A 13,896-nucleotide genomic window follows, 5' to 3' on the forward strand; every position below is an offset into this window, starting at 1 on the left:
CTTGCAGCAATTCACACACATTTCTGATGGGGTTTTCATTTGGAGCAGTAGTGTAAAAACTGGATTCTTTTTAAATTGAAAATTTGCCTTGCATGCTCTCCCCATGCTTTCTTGGGTTTTCTCAGGTGCTCCAGTTTTCCCTGACATTCCAAAAAAGTCCGTCTAAATCGTGGTCGTGCTTGTGCAAATCCAGACGCCTGCTCGCCATCGTGATGTCCAGACAGTGGGGTCAACTGTTGTTAGAAGCTAGTGTTAACAGCTAACTCACGAGCCACCCGCTGGCTATAGCAGCTGATAGACATTTTTTCTCTTGGTGTCCAGCATTTATTGGATGTTGCTGATGATGTAACATTGCTGTCAATAAAAGTGTACACGCACAAATAAACTGCACGTGTGTTGTAGAGTAGGCCAGAGCATTAGATCAAGTCTCCATCCATCCATCCATCCATCCATCCATCCATCCATCCACCATCCATCCATCCATCCATCCATCCATCCATCCATCCATCCATCCATCCATCCATCCATCCTCCATCCATCCATCCGTCTTTAACCACTTATCTGAGGTTGGGTTACCATGGCAGGTTTATGGCCATACTACCCTGAAAATGCCTGATCTCATCAGATCTTGGAAGCTAAGCGGGTTTGGCCCTGGTTAGTGCTTGGATGGGAGACCGCTCGGGAATACCAGGTGCTGCAAGCTTCTCTCCCCGGCTAAATGCAGAGGGAGTGAGACAGTAAGGGCATCCGGCATAAAACTGTGCCAAACAAATATGAGTGTCATCTACATTGATGGATTATTTCAATTTGTAGGTTTGTCGGTTTTACATTTATTTCAATTTGTTCAAGCAAAGTAATCATCATTTTTCTTATTATGGCAACACAAACAACAGACAAGACAAAATTCAGCAAATATTTTGCAAATGTTTATTCACCCAATCTGAATCCTTCACAAATCCTCATAATGATCCTGAGCTAAAGTTTGCATCTACTCCTGACATCCCATCATCGCCGGGGTAATATTTTCAGGTACGGGGGCCATTTTGGTCACGGCCAGGGTAAAGGCTGAATCATAATGGTAGAAAGTGGAGCCTTTGAACACATAAACTCCTTCCTGACTGCATAAACCGGCATCAATCTCAGAAATGGGAATGGGAAAGTCTCTGGTCACAACTCTTGGTGTGGCTGAAAGGTCAACGTCACGAATAATCGTTCCTAAAAATAGTCAAGTAAATTGTTAATGCAGTGTTTGAGAAAAGTGTAAGACGAAGTTCCAAAGGACTTGCCTTGGATTATGTGAACCGTGTCTTTATTGGGGCACACAAAGGCACCATCAACATGTCCCTCGATGCCTAACTCTTCCTTCAGGGATTTAGGGTAGCCTTCGATGAGGGTATTGTGTGCATCCAATTTATAGATGTACACTTGATCATCCTGCATGTAAAGACGTTTATCTCAATCAGTGAGTCCAACAACTAACAAGTGCAAAGAGGACATTTTATTTATTTGCATTGTTGAATGGTGTTAATTTAATCAGGCTACGAGGACCTGCAAAAACCAACTGAAAAAGCAGCAATCTACATCTATCTATCTATCTATCTATCTATCTATCTATCTATCTATCTATCTATCTATCTCTATCTATCTATCTATCTATCTATCTATCTATATCTATCTATCTATCTATCTATCTATCTATCTATCTATCTATCTATCTATCTATCTATCTATCTATCTATCTATCTATCTATCTATCTATCTATAGTAGTAAAGACTGAATGTACTTCTAAAAGAAAGCAATTGAAATATTCTTTTCCCTGTCAATTCTATCAAATCCCTGTTTTGGTAACTTACCGCAAGGAAAAAAAAGTTAAAAGCAAAATTTTGACAGGATAATCAGGGCTGAAATGACATGTCCCACATGAGCAAAACAAAACCAAGTTCTGGTAACAAAAATATGCAAAATTTGTCTGTTTTTAGTGTAAATAGCTCTTTTGTTTGCGAGTGTGTTTACATCTTCAGGTTGAATTTTGGCAACTGGACTCTTCTTGCCTGTTGTAGATGTTCAACTTTAATCCAAAAGCTTGTTCTGTTCAAAGATTTGAAATTTGTCCGGTTTTGGTGGGTGTGTTCCATGGGGGCCGTCCCCAATATATGTTGTACATGCAGTGCAGAATAGTGTGGCGCGACTTCTACAAAGGAGATTCCAAGCCGCTTTGACGCAAACACATGGCATAACGTTGGAGAGCAGCTTCTTCGGGTTAGTCTTTTGGACTCAAGCTGAAATGTCTTCAACAAGCAAGATGCATCCAGTTGCCTTTATTCAACCTTTATTGATTACCATATGTATGACTGAATCTCCACAGATAAAGTTTTCAATGGGCCCTAATGGGAATTTGCTTAGGCCTACCTTAATCATGTAGAGTTTGTCGTTGTAGGAGAAGACAGCATCCACCCCATGGATCATCTCTTTCCACGTCCCCGTTATTCGGAAGGCGTGAAGACCATCACGGTGGGTGTCCAGACGCATGTAGATTGGACCTTTGCGGGAAATAAAACATAAGGACGGTCCGTCTTTGGAGTTTCTGTGAATATTTTTGAAAAAAAAAATGTACCCTTACCCGCAAAAAAATATTTTTTGCCTTGGTCGTCAGTGGTGATGGCGTCTATTTTGACGTCGCCGCATTTAGGGATTTTGTACTCACCTCCGTGGCCTGCAAGTCCACACATAGGATGAAACTAAATCTGACTGACAGTAATAATAACACAATGAATTTTGGAGGAGCACGTCAAGATCTCACCAAAGCCGGGACACTTCATGAAGTAATCGCGCGCATCCTTTGGGTAGTCACCGCTCACCTCCCCTGAGACCGGGTTGAACTTGGTGAAGTTGTGACCGTGGAAGCAATAGTACCGCTCCAGCCAGCGCAACGCAGACGTGCACACGGGCAGGTGTGACCACGTCTTTGTTTTCACCACTTTTGTGTCAATGTCAAAAACATGCACGTCGTGTCCTGTGAGGGCATCATGAGTAATGACACTTTGTTTGAGTGTACAAAATGACAACAGGTTATCATATCAACGCTTATCCTAGATGTTCACTCTTACATATTGTTGATTTTCTATTAGGGTCAGTTTTGACCCGTGCCAGGAATATCATTGTGATAATTGTCTATATATCAAATGAATGAACTACAAATCTTTTTAAATTGTATTACAAGCGTGTTAGACATTCATGAATTGAAGATTTATTTTTGCTAGATGTTTCAGAGAAAAAGGGAAAACGTACTCTATGCCTAATGTTTTACCATAGTTGTTTTTTTTTTTTTAAACCCCCAAAACAACAACTACTACCAAACAATGTGATGTCTTATGTTACCAAAGGCGTGTAAAATAGCAACCATTATGGCCTTGATCCTGTGACTGTTTTGAGATTGTTCCAGGAGCATTAAAATTACCGGGGACTCGTATAGCCAGAAGACATAGAGGCTTCTCTCTATCTTTAGTGAGGAAAAATCTATGAAAACATTATCCGCCCATCCTTTCACTGAACCGATGATCCTCACTTGAGGTGCGGGTGTGCTGGTGCCTGTCCCAAGCGATTTTGAGCAAGAGGTGCGGTTTAAGGTTGGGATTACAACTAAACACCTCACCCTACGAATATCATAAAAACATTTTGGGATGTGGGAGGAAACCAAGACTACCCATCACAGGGACAGGGAGAACACGCAAGTGCCACATAGGGAGGCCAGCGAAGCGCAAATGGTGCCTTACCTTAATTTTCGTGCAAGCAAAAAGCTCACTTGAGTGATTACATACAGTATTTGGTAGACTGCTCTGCTGCAAGACGGGCCTACCAATGCAATGAGGGCGTCTCCTTTGACATCCGCCTGGCCCATGTGACAATTGATAACTGCAGTGTGTCTAATTTTTTGGGCTGCACAGACCATGTCTGAATTATGGTCCAACATTGACCGCTGGGCTAAGGTCATTTTTGTTCAAATGAGCTGGGCACAGGCAGACAGATATGGAGGTTATCATTAGCTCAATAAGTGTACCCGCTCATATTGTCTGTTGCCACACCAAAAGCGGTGACAATATAACGGTGCGATAATGCGTTATCCTCTTCCTCACAGAGATGTCTCCACACTGTGTAAATACATGAACAGTGGCGCAATCGGCTCACTCTCGTATCCACGTACGAGCATCGATCCAACCTGGCCCTGGCACACAGTTACATCACCAGTGGCGCATGATTTACTTGAAAATTCTTAGTCTTAGGATATTTTCAACAATTATCCATCAATCCATTTTCATGTATATTGTATTTGGAAACATATTTCTGAATTCACTTTACAGGGTCTTTAATTATTTTCATTTTTGGGTCACTTTAGGAAATGTCATCAAATTTCAGGAGGAAATATTTGCCATGAAACTGATTGGCGTGCAGTTGAGGGTGTAGTCCGCCTTTCATGTGCTCCAGCATTACCGTGACCCATGTGAGGATAGGCTGCACGTAAAATGGATGGATGGAAGAATGACATTCAGGGTATTTTTATTGCTTTGAAATATAAAAAACGGATCGAATTTGACACCAACATGATCTAAGGATCTGTCCTGATCATCTGATTCATCCTTGTAGTAGAAAATTTCACCCCTTGTGGAAAAAATATCCATCCATTTTCTTCACCGCTTATCCTCACGAGGGTCAGAGTGCTGGTGCCTAGGCCTGCTGTGACCGGGCAGGAGGCGGGGTACACCCTAAACTGGTTGCCAGCCAATCGCAGGGCACATCAAGACAAACAGAGAAAACCGGAGAAAACCCACACAGGCGGGTCCAGGATTGAACCCGGGACCTCAGAAGTGTGAGGCCAACGCTTTACCAGCTGAGTCACCGTGCCACCAGGGATAAACATGTTTGTATAATGATATAATGGATAATGAACTACAATTTTTTTTTTCCAGTGAAAGCCAGCCTACCCTTGAAGAACAGAACTGAGTTGGCTGGGCACTCTCCTTTTGGACACTCCACAGCTGCATCCAGGTGAGAAGGGACTCCTGGGAACTCATCCTGTAGTGGTTTCGGGTACCCGGCCTCGAGAGTCCGGTTATAGTAGCTGAAGACCTTGTCATCCTGGACAAAAATTTGACACATTGGTCACACTGCAACAACTCACAGACTGTATGAAAGGTTCCACTCCTACCAGGAAGAAATACACATGATCGTGGTCATCCTTGTTCTCTGGGTTGTGCATGCGAAAGGCGGCGTCGACATGGCCATACTCATCAAGTTCGTGGAAAAATTCATTGGAGGGCTGAGCTGGACCAAGGAAGCCGTTCCAAAGGTGGGCACCTCCAGGGAACAAAGCCCAATAGTGTCATTATATGGAAATCGGCTTATGAATGTGCAACAGTACAATAAAGTTCTCAGAAGATCAAACTTTGTAACGTGGGCTTGCTGAATGCAAATGCAACGTTAGGTGAACTTTGTTTTACCTTTGAAGAAGATAGTGGTTCCGGTCTCATCCGGTGTGATGGCGTCAAACTCTATCCCATCACATCGGTCTGGCAGGGTTGCATCATGGGAACCTCCATCTTTATCATACACCAATGAAAATACAGAGATGCACTCTTGGAGTCTTTCTAAACACACGCACATGCACGCACACATGTGCTTTTCTGCCTGTGCTGATTCCACCTAATTCTTTCATTTGTGCACCTCCGGGCCAAGTCTCCTAAATTTAAACATTTCCTGTCAAATCTTTCCTCGAGCACATTCTCCCATTCTGAATCTCCCATTAAGCACTAAAACAGACAGACTTTGCAGACTTCAGAGGCTGCTGTAAGTCTAGCGCCACGGGTAGGTTAAGCATCATATTGCAAGTTTTGATTTGATAAAATGCTCTTACAGCACCCTACATGTCTAAAATATCCATCCATCAATGCATTTTTTTTTGCCGCTTCGCCTCACGAGGGTCGCGGGGAGTGCTGGAGCCAATCCCAGGTGTCAACAGGCTGGAGGCGGGGTACATCCTGAACTGGTGGTCAGCCAATCGCAGAGCACATGGAGACAGACAACAGTTGCACTCACAATCACACCAACGGGCAATTTAGAGTGTCCGAATAATGTTGCATGTTTTTTGAGTTGTGGTAGGAAACCGGAGTGCCCGGAAGAAACCCACGCAGACACGGGGAGAAAATGCAAACTCTACACAGGTGGGGGTGGGATTGAACCCGGCTCCTCAGAACTGTGAGGCCATCTCTTTACTAGCTGATCAACCGTGCTGCCTCTCTAAAATATGTCACACTATAAAAGTGGAATAAGCTGTCCAAGCAGAAAGAGAAAGTAATCATTGCTGGACAACTGATGATGTGACCACTACTCCATTCATAAAAAAATATTGCAGAATATATGTGCGTGAATGAGAAAAGTGGAGGGGGAAGAGTGAGGCTACAGGGAGAAGAGATAGCGAGGGTGGAGGACTTCAAATATTTAGGGTCAACAATCCAGAACAATGGTGAGTGTGGTCAGGAAGTGAAGAAACGGGTCCAAGCAGGTTGGAACAGCTGGCGAAAGGTGTCTGGTGTGTTATGTGACAGAAGAGTCTCTGCTAGGATGAAGGGCAAAGTTTACAAAACAGTGGTGAGACCGGCCATGATGTACGGATTAGAGACGGTGGCACTGAAGAGACAACAGGAAGCTGAACTGGAGGTAGCAGAAATGAAGATGTTGAGGTTCTCGCTTGGAGTGAGCAGGTTGGATAGGCTTAGAAATGAGCTCATTAGAGGGACAGCCAAAGTTGGATGTTTTGGAGACAAGGTTCGAGAGAGCAGGCTTCGATGGTTTGGACATGTTCAAGGCGAGAGAGTGAGTATGTTGGTGGTAGGGTGCTGAGGATGGCGCTGCCAGGCAAAAGAGCGAGAGGAAGACCAAAGAAAAGGTTGATGGATGTTGTGAGAGAGGACATGAGGACAGTGGGTGTTAGAGAGGAGGATGCACGAGAGAGGCTTAGATGGAAAAAGATGACACGCTGTGGCGACCCCTAACGGGACAAGCCGAAAGGAAAAGAAGAAGAAGTTATTAGGTAGGAACATACGTGCCGCTTGCACACAGTGTGTTGGAGATTATGGTCCTGTATTCTGTATTGCAATTAATTTGAGAGTGCAATTCGTAAAAAAAATTACTTTTGTGTGAATGCTCAAAAGCTGAAGCTGAACTGAAATGCTGTACAATCAACAGAATTTTGGTTTGAATTGGTAGAGAAACGTGCTTGGATGCGGTAAATGTGTAAAATATCCCTTAATTTGGGCAGTTTATTCTGAAAATTTGGTGATGTGACAAATAGTTCCTGGGATGAACTGAATAAGGTTTTTTTTTTCCCAAATTTTTACCTTGAAATGGTTTGAAGCGGTGAAGAAATGTGGAAGGAGGTGATAAATGTAGAAAATAGCTCTTAAATTTGGGAACTTATAATGAAAAGTGAATGTGAAAAAAAATCTACAGACCGTAGGCTAAAAATTCTAAAGTTTTAACATTTTTAATCAGTCAAGAAATGCAAGTATTTGAAGTAAATGTGTAAAATATCTTTTAATTTGGAAAATTTATTGTGAAACTACAGGAACTTGTGATACGTGATAAATAGTTCCCCAAATAGTTCGAATGAGTAAGAATAAATTATTAAGTAAGAATGTCATGAAATGTAGAAAGAGGAGGAACATGTGTAAAATCCATCCCTCCATTTTCTGAGTCACTTATCCTCACAAGGGTCGACGGATTGCTGGAGCCAATCCCAGCTGTCATCGGGCAGGAGGCGGGGTACACCTTGAATTGGTTGCCAGCCAATCGCAGGGCACAGACAACGGTCACACTCACAACAGTTTAAATTTGCAACAGAAAATATGATTTTTCACTTGAATGTTTTGGGTGTTTGCGTGCGCGCATGTGTGTACAGGAAAATGGGGAATGTGGAAGATGGGTGTGCGGATTTCCTGAACGAGGTGAACATGATGAAGTTGCTAGGAGTTGAAACGCTGGAGAAATGTCATGTCCCTGCCTTCCAGTCCTGGCTGGGCGTGGCCAGCTGATTGAGAGGCGCACACCTGCGCCTCATACGATCTGATGAACCCCTGTGTATATATATATATATTTATAGGACCCCGGGGACGACTGGTCCTCTGCCAGATCGTCGCATCTCATGCCCCGTTCCAACACTCCCGTATCTCTGATCGTGAACCCGTGTGTACCGACCTCTGCCTGATCCCTGACCGCCCTTGTAAGCCTGCCACTACTAGTACTTCTGCTCTCTTGGACTGACCTGCTGGTAACAGACCTCAGCACAAAGACCTCCTCTGTACTCCCTGCTTACCTCTTGAGTCGTGCGTTTGGGTCCACCCTCGAGCCTCACTCGTGACAAGAAATGTGAGCGTAGTGCAGTAAGAAAAAATGTGGGAAATATAATCCAGTGTAATGTTTAATATGCTTCAGTATGACAAGTTGAGGACGCCAATGGGGCCAAGGTCATGTTACAGCATGAATGTGCCCCACTGCACAACACAAGGTCCACACGGGCATACTTGGATGAATCTGCTGTGGAACTTAAGAGCAAATGTAAGCCTAACCATCAACCCCATATTTGATTCTATTTCCATTTCCTGTATCATGCCTTTAATTATCCCCAAAGGATTGTCACTCATCCTTTAAATGCATCATAGTAAAGGTAAATGTACATGTGATTGCAGACGTTATCTGTTAGATTATCATTTACATTGAAATCTTGATCCTATTGACACTCCACCAAATAAACGGGATTAAAAATTGGCCCACCTGCGATGAGGTCTCCAAGGGGTCTGCCAAAGATAACAACAAAAAAAAAAAAGGATTATTTTCAAAGTATTGCATCAATGTTCTAAGACACTCCGATCCCGAGTCCGGCATGGTGAGTCGGCGCCTTCCATGAGTCAACACTCTTATTTGTTCAATCGAACAACTTTGCAAACAAAGTTTTGAAATATGGGAGGCCGGTGAACGACCGCTCGATGTTGACTGCACGTTATGTACATTTGCAAAAAAAAAAGACAAAAAAATGTTAAACATAACATACTGGTTTGCATTATTGCATTATGATCGGTTGGCTGAATGTACATATTATATGGCAAAAAGCAACTGAATACTAAAACTGTACAAAGTATCACAGCCATCAAGTTAAAGTTATGTACAAATTGAGGCATATTATCTTGTATTTCAATAACTTGAGCAAGTTGACTTACAGTGATGCACCGAGGCCAAGCACGAGGCTCAAGTAGAGAGTTGCGAGCAGCTTCATGCTGAGCGATCCAGACCAGATGTCCACCAAGTTGGGCTTTTATTCCCGGAGCTGTGAGTCGTCCCCTGCGATTGGCTGGGAACCAGTTCAGGGTGTACCCCGCCTCCTGCCCGATGACAGCTGGGATTGGCTCCAGCGCTCCCGTGACCCCCGTGAGGATAAGCGGCTCAGAAAATGGATGGGTGGATATGTGAGTAATTAGTATGTCAGTGGTTTCAAAATGCAGTGTGAGTAAAGGGCACTCATTTAGTGTCCTAATGTCTTTAGTGGTGTGTTTGTCCTAACTTTAATAATTAGAGCAGTGCAAATGTTTTACTTTCTGTGTGTGGGTGGATGATTAATCGTTTGCACAAGTCTTTCACGATAAGATTAGAAGAACGGAAAACAACACCTGCGCAAAGTGTATTCTGTTTTGAAGTTTGATTATTTTTACTGACACGCATTGCTTACACACAACGTATAAATGACCCAGTGACAATTAAATCAATCAATAACAAAGCACAATAAAACATTACATTAAAAAAAAAAACTATTTCATTCGATTTAGACGAAGTGTTCAAAATATTAGGTACACCTGCTTCAGCGCAATGATGTCCTACTTGAGCTGTATCTACAACCTTAATACAGTACTATAATAATATTGGTCTGTTTAGACTAACTGTAGAGCGTCAGCCTCACAGTTCTGTGGACTGGGATGCGAATCCTGGCCACGCCTGTGTGGAGTTTGCATGTTCTTCCCATGCCTGCGTGGGTTTCCTCCCACATCCCCAAAAACATACATTAATTAGACACTCTAAATTACCCCTGGGTGTGATTGTGAGTGCGACTGTTGTCTGTCTCCATGTGCCCTGTGATTGGCTGCCAACCAGTACAAGGTTCCTCCTGCACGATGACAGCTGGAATAGGCTCCAGGACTCCTGTGACCCTTGTGAGGATAAGCAGCTCAGATAATGGATCAATCGAAAGACTGACTGTGCAAGTGTATTTAATGTTGTATTTTAATGTGTGTAGATATCATTGTGAAAAAAAAACGAGTTAAATCTATTTTAAAATATGACTACTACAGTTGGTTAAATTGTTTGTCTACTGCTATTTAAAACACTCACATTTGACCAGGTACAATAACTACATTTAATAAGCAACATGCTGTAATGTAATTAGAAACAAAACTTTTTCAGCCTTCATCATGCTCTGGAGGTCATTTGTAACGATAAATCTTGATGGAATGATTCATACTGTCTGATACGACCATGTGGCCATCAGGGAGCAGTGCGAGACCTCTTGGGCTATTTAGATTGTCTGTCACTACCGGCCAGCCAACACCCTTCGAGGGGTAGAGAAGAACCCGATGGTGTTGCTTGCCCCAGTCTGTCACCAGTACATTCCCACTGCTGTCGATACAAAGGCCCCAAGGGCAGGACAGGACAGGCCCTAGGCCAGGGCAGACCCCTAAGATTCGTATTGTGCTCCATCCAGGATCAAGGACCCGAATACATGGCAGACGGCCAGTCTCATTGCCTCTTTCTGACAGTACCATCAGTCCAGTTTTGAGACAAGCTGCCACCTGGTATGGCCTGTGGTATCCTGTGATAACAGTACGCTCTAGCCTGGCCCCAGTTTTGGGGTCCAGCTTCAGGGAAGTTAGGGAGCCACGCTTGATGTCAGCAACCAAGAAGTCATCTTGACGGGTCACAGTCACCCCCCGGGGAGCTTCCAGTTCTTCATTGGTGTAACCATTCATTGTGCTTCCAAATGTCTGCAGTAGGCGTCCGTGACGGTTGAAGACCAACACGGCTCGTTCAGCAGCACAAGTCAGAGCAATGAGACCTTTTGAGTTGACAGCCACGTCAAAGTAATTGCAGATCCGGGAAGATCTCTCGGATCCTGTAGGGGACACCTGCTGCACAATGTTGTTCTGGAGGTCGGTCACCTGAATCCGGGCATTTCCACAATCCACCACGAACAGCTGTCCTTTAACAGTTGCATGTACACCACTTGGTAGGTTAAAATCAGAGCGGCCTGATCCTTGCTTTCCAAATTGTTTAACAAGATGTGCTGAATCAAGTGCAGTTGAACCATGCTCTACATGCAGCTCCCTCAAAGTTGCGACATTGTTGTGTTTGTTGTCATTTTTGTATTGCTTGGATTCCTCCTTTTCATTGTCTTGCATGGACAAAGATCGATTCACAGGATTTAAATAAAAAATCTTTCTCACGAATGTCTGTTGTCTATAACGTGGTTTCTCTGCATTTGTAGCTTTACTGTCTGGTTCTGACTCTAAACCATGTCCATGGCCTTGTTCAAGAGTTGATGGTTCAGCTGCCAGGTATATTTTTTTGACCCTCCTGATGGCTTTAGGGATACCTTTGTCATCATGGTTTACAGGTCTTATCTGAACAGGGAAGTTGTCAGGTGAAAGTGACAGGAGCTGCTCCTGCTTGAAGGATTCATTGTCTGGTATATTCTCAGGGTACACGTAACACGAATCCTCAGTGGCTGCTGGGGATTGAGGCCTTCCACTCTCCTTTGATGAGTCATTTGACATGGATAGGCCTTTTTGACAAAATAAATTGGCTCTTGTGGAAACCTGTCCAAGACTGCACCTGGAAACAGAATCATTGTCTAGAGGAGAGGATGTTTCTTCACATGAGACAACGACAAAGGTTTTACTTTTTTTATTTCCCTTTACAGTTGCGCATTTCTTGGTTGCATGCCATTTCCCATCCGATTCATCACCTTCAGATTCTCCTTGACTAGAGCCTGTGGGAATATTGGTTAATGGGTCTTGTCCATGTATGTCTGAACACACTGAGTTAGCTTGCTTGTCTTGGAAGGACTCTGATACTCCACAATATCTTGGTGTAGTGGGAGTCGATGATCTGACCTCCTCATTTCCAATAGAACTGAACAGATTTTGTTTCTGGAAAATCTGCAGGTTCCCATACTTTGTCTTTGTGCTTTCTTCTGTACTTTGTCTTTGCCCAGCTTTGGCTGTTGAAGGTTCTTTATGAATCTCTAGAGGGTTCAAGTTTGAAAATTTTGAGTCTCCTGAGTGCAATGCACACTTCTGTCCTTGGACATCGCAGACACCAATGGGATAAGTCATACTTTGCTCATAGACATCAACCTCCCCCAAGCATAAGGTTTTTGCTTGATGTGGTAGGAAGTTACCCCTTTTAATTGTAAGAGAGAGTTCCCAAGGTCGCGTAACCTCTGCTACCCCTCTCTGAAGCTGACTTTTGTTGGCACCCCCAGCTGTACTGCCCCATTTTTGGATCTGCTCCTTCAGCTGCCATATTTTTCGAAGTTGCTGATCGATGAGGGATTGCACAACTCTTACTGTTGCTGCATTTTCCCTCTTAACCTGACTCAGGAGACTCTGGGCTTCTCTGTGATCCCGCTCAACTTTTTCAATAAGACGATGCTCTTCTCTCTGCGCATCAATCGCTGCATTGTCCAACTCCCGATTCACTTCATCCACCTCAGCCTGCTGGCGCTCCCTGAGGCTTTGCAGTTCTTTCTCTCCTTGCTCCAGGTTGGAAAGCTCCTGTGTTGCCCAAGTAGGTAGCGAAGTAAGTGAATGGAACATAAAGATAGACTCCTCTGGACTCCTTGGGGGAACTGCAAATGGCACTTGTCTTTGTTGGGGAATGCTTTGTGTTAATAGCGCTGAAAACCCAAGGAGAGGTCTTCTGTCTTGCGAGCGCAACAACATTGCAGCTGGCAGTAAAAAAACAACTAGTAACTGTGTGATTCTCCACGTTTTCGGTCTATGAAGACAAAAGAGGACAAAGTTGGATCAAAATCATGAAAAACACCAAATTAAAAGATTAATCGAAAACACGCAGACACTTTTGACGAACGGGTTTCAGAATATGATCTAGAATATAAACTAGGTCTTGTAGGATTTCTTTTTGACCTACCAGTAAAGTCAGATGTGTGACATAAACTTGGGAGGACTCATGTGACTTTGTTGTTTTCCCTAAAACTGAGTCACAGTATCAGCACTTTGAAACTGGATCAACTGCCCAATATTCAGTTTCTCAAGAGACTTCACAGTATTCTTGCATAACTTGGTCTCCTCCATCTAAAACACTCCACCCTAAACATTTTTACAAGTCTTTCATTCCGTAAATGTCCCAATTTATACTTTACGGGCTTGCAACGAAAAAAGACCTTCTTTTAATTGCCTTCCTGCATACCGAGCCGTGCATTTGGCTCCACACTAGAGTTCTGGTTATGACAAAACTACTAAAATTTATTGCGGTTTATTAAGTAGCCCCAAAGTTTTCATGATTGTATTGTACAACTCGTGAGTAGCCAAGATGGCCACATACATCAGTAGAAGTAGCACAATGACTTCACTTGAAGCATGAAATCATGATGTACAAACTGTCTAGTTCTTTACATTGTAGTTAATTGTTATTCATTTAGAGTATGATATTTTAATAGAATCCAGTTTTCCTTATTATAAATGCGCATTACCAAGCAAAACCAAAAAATGTCCAATCAGTGGCATTTCCATTCATTTTAATGAGGAAATATGATTTGAGATAAAAATGTGATCATAGAA

At 43.2% G+C, this 13,896-nt stretch overlaps 1 protein-coding gene and 1 pseudogene across 1 annotated transcript; one reads left to right on the forward strand and one right to left on the reverse strand.

Moving 5' to 3' along the window:
• Positions 1–584: 584 nt before the first annotated feature.
• Positions 585–703, forward strand: LOC133497366 (5S ribosomal RNA; annotated as a pseudogene).
• A 219-nt stretch (positions 704–922) lies between these two features.
• On the reverse strand, positions 923–9,631 carry hpxb (hemopexin b). Its single transcript, XM_061837266.1, has 10 exons — positions 9,268–9,631; positions 8,825–8,847; positions 5,497–5,595; positions 5,205–5,353; positions 4,981–5,134; positions 2,802–3,014; positions 2,622–2,714; positions 2,411–2,541; positions 1,287–1,434; positions 923–1,215 (listed from the first exon to the last, which is right to left on the reverse strand). The coding sequence occupies exons 1-10, from the start codon at positions 9,321–9,323 to the stop codon at positions 989–991; spliced, it is 1,293 nt and encodes a 430-aa protein (XP_061693250.1). The 5' UTR covers positions 9,324–9,631; the 3' UTR covers positions 923–988.
• Between the last annotated feature and the right edge of the window lie 4,265 nt (positions 9,632–13,896).

This window comes from Syngnathoides biaculeatus, chromosome 2 (assembly GCF_019802595.1).
Source record: "Syngnathoides biaculeatus isolate LvHL_M chromosome 2, ASM1980259v1, whole genome shotgun sequence".
NCBI lineage: Eukaryota > Metazoa > Chordata > Actinopteri > Syngnathiformes > Syngnathidae > Syngnathoides > Syngnathoides biaculeatus.

Excerpts from the sequence above, each read along its gene's own strand:
- hpxb (XM_061837266.1), bottom strand. The coding sequence starts at position 9,323 with ATGAAGCTGCTCGCAACTCTCTACTTGAGCCTCGTGCTTGGCCTCGGT. Across the intron at positions 2,715-2,801 it reads CATGAAGTGTCCCGGCTTTG|GCCACGGAGGTGAGTACAAA; the intron begins GTGAGATCTTGA and ends GTGGACTTGCAG. Across the intron at positions 1,216-1,286 it reads CACGGTTCACATAATCCAAG|GAACGATTATTCGTGACGTT; the intron begins GCAAGTCCTTTG and ends GACTATTTTTAG.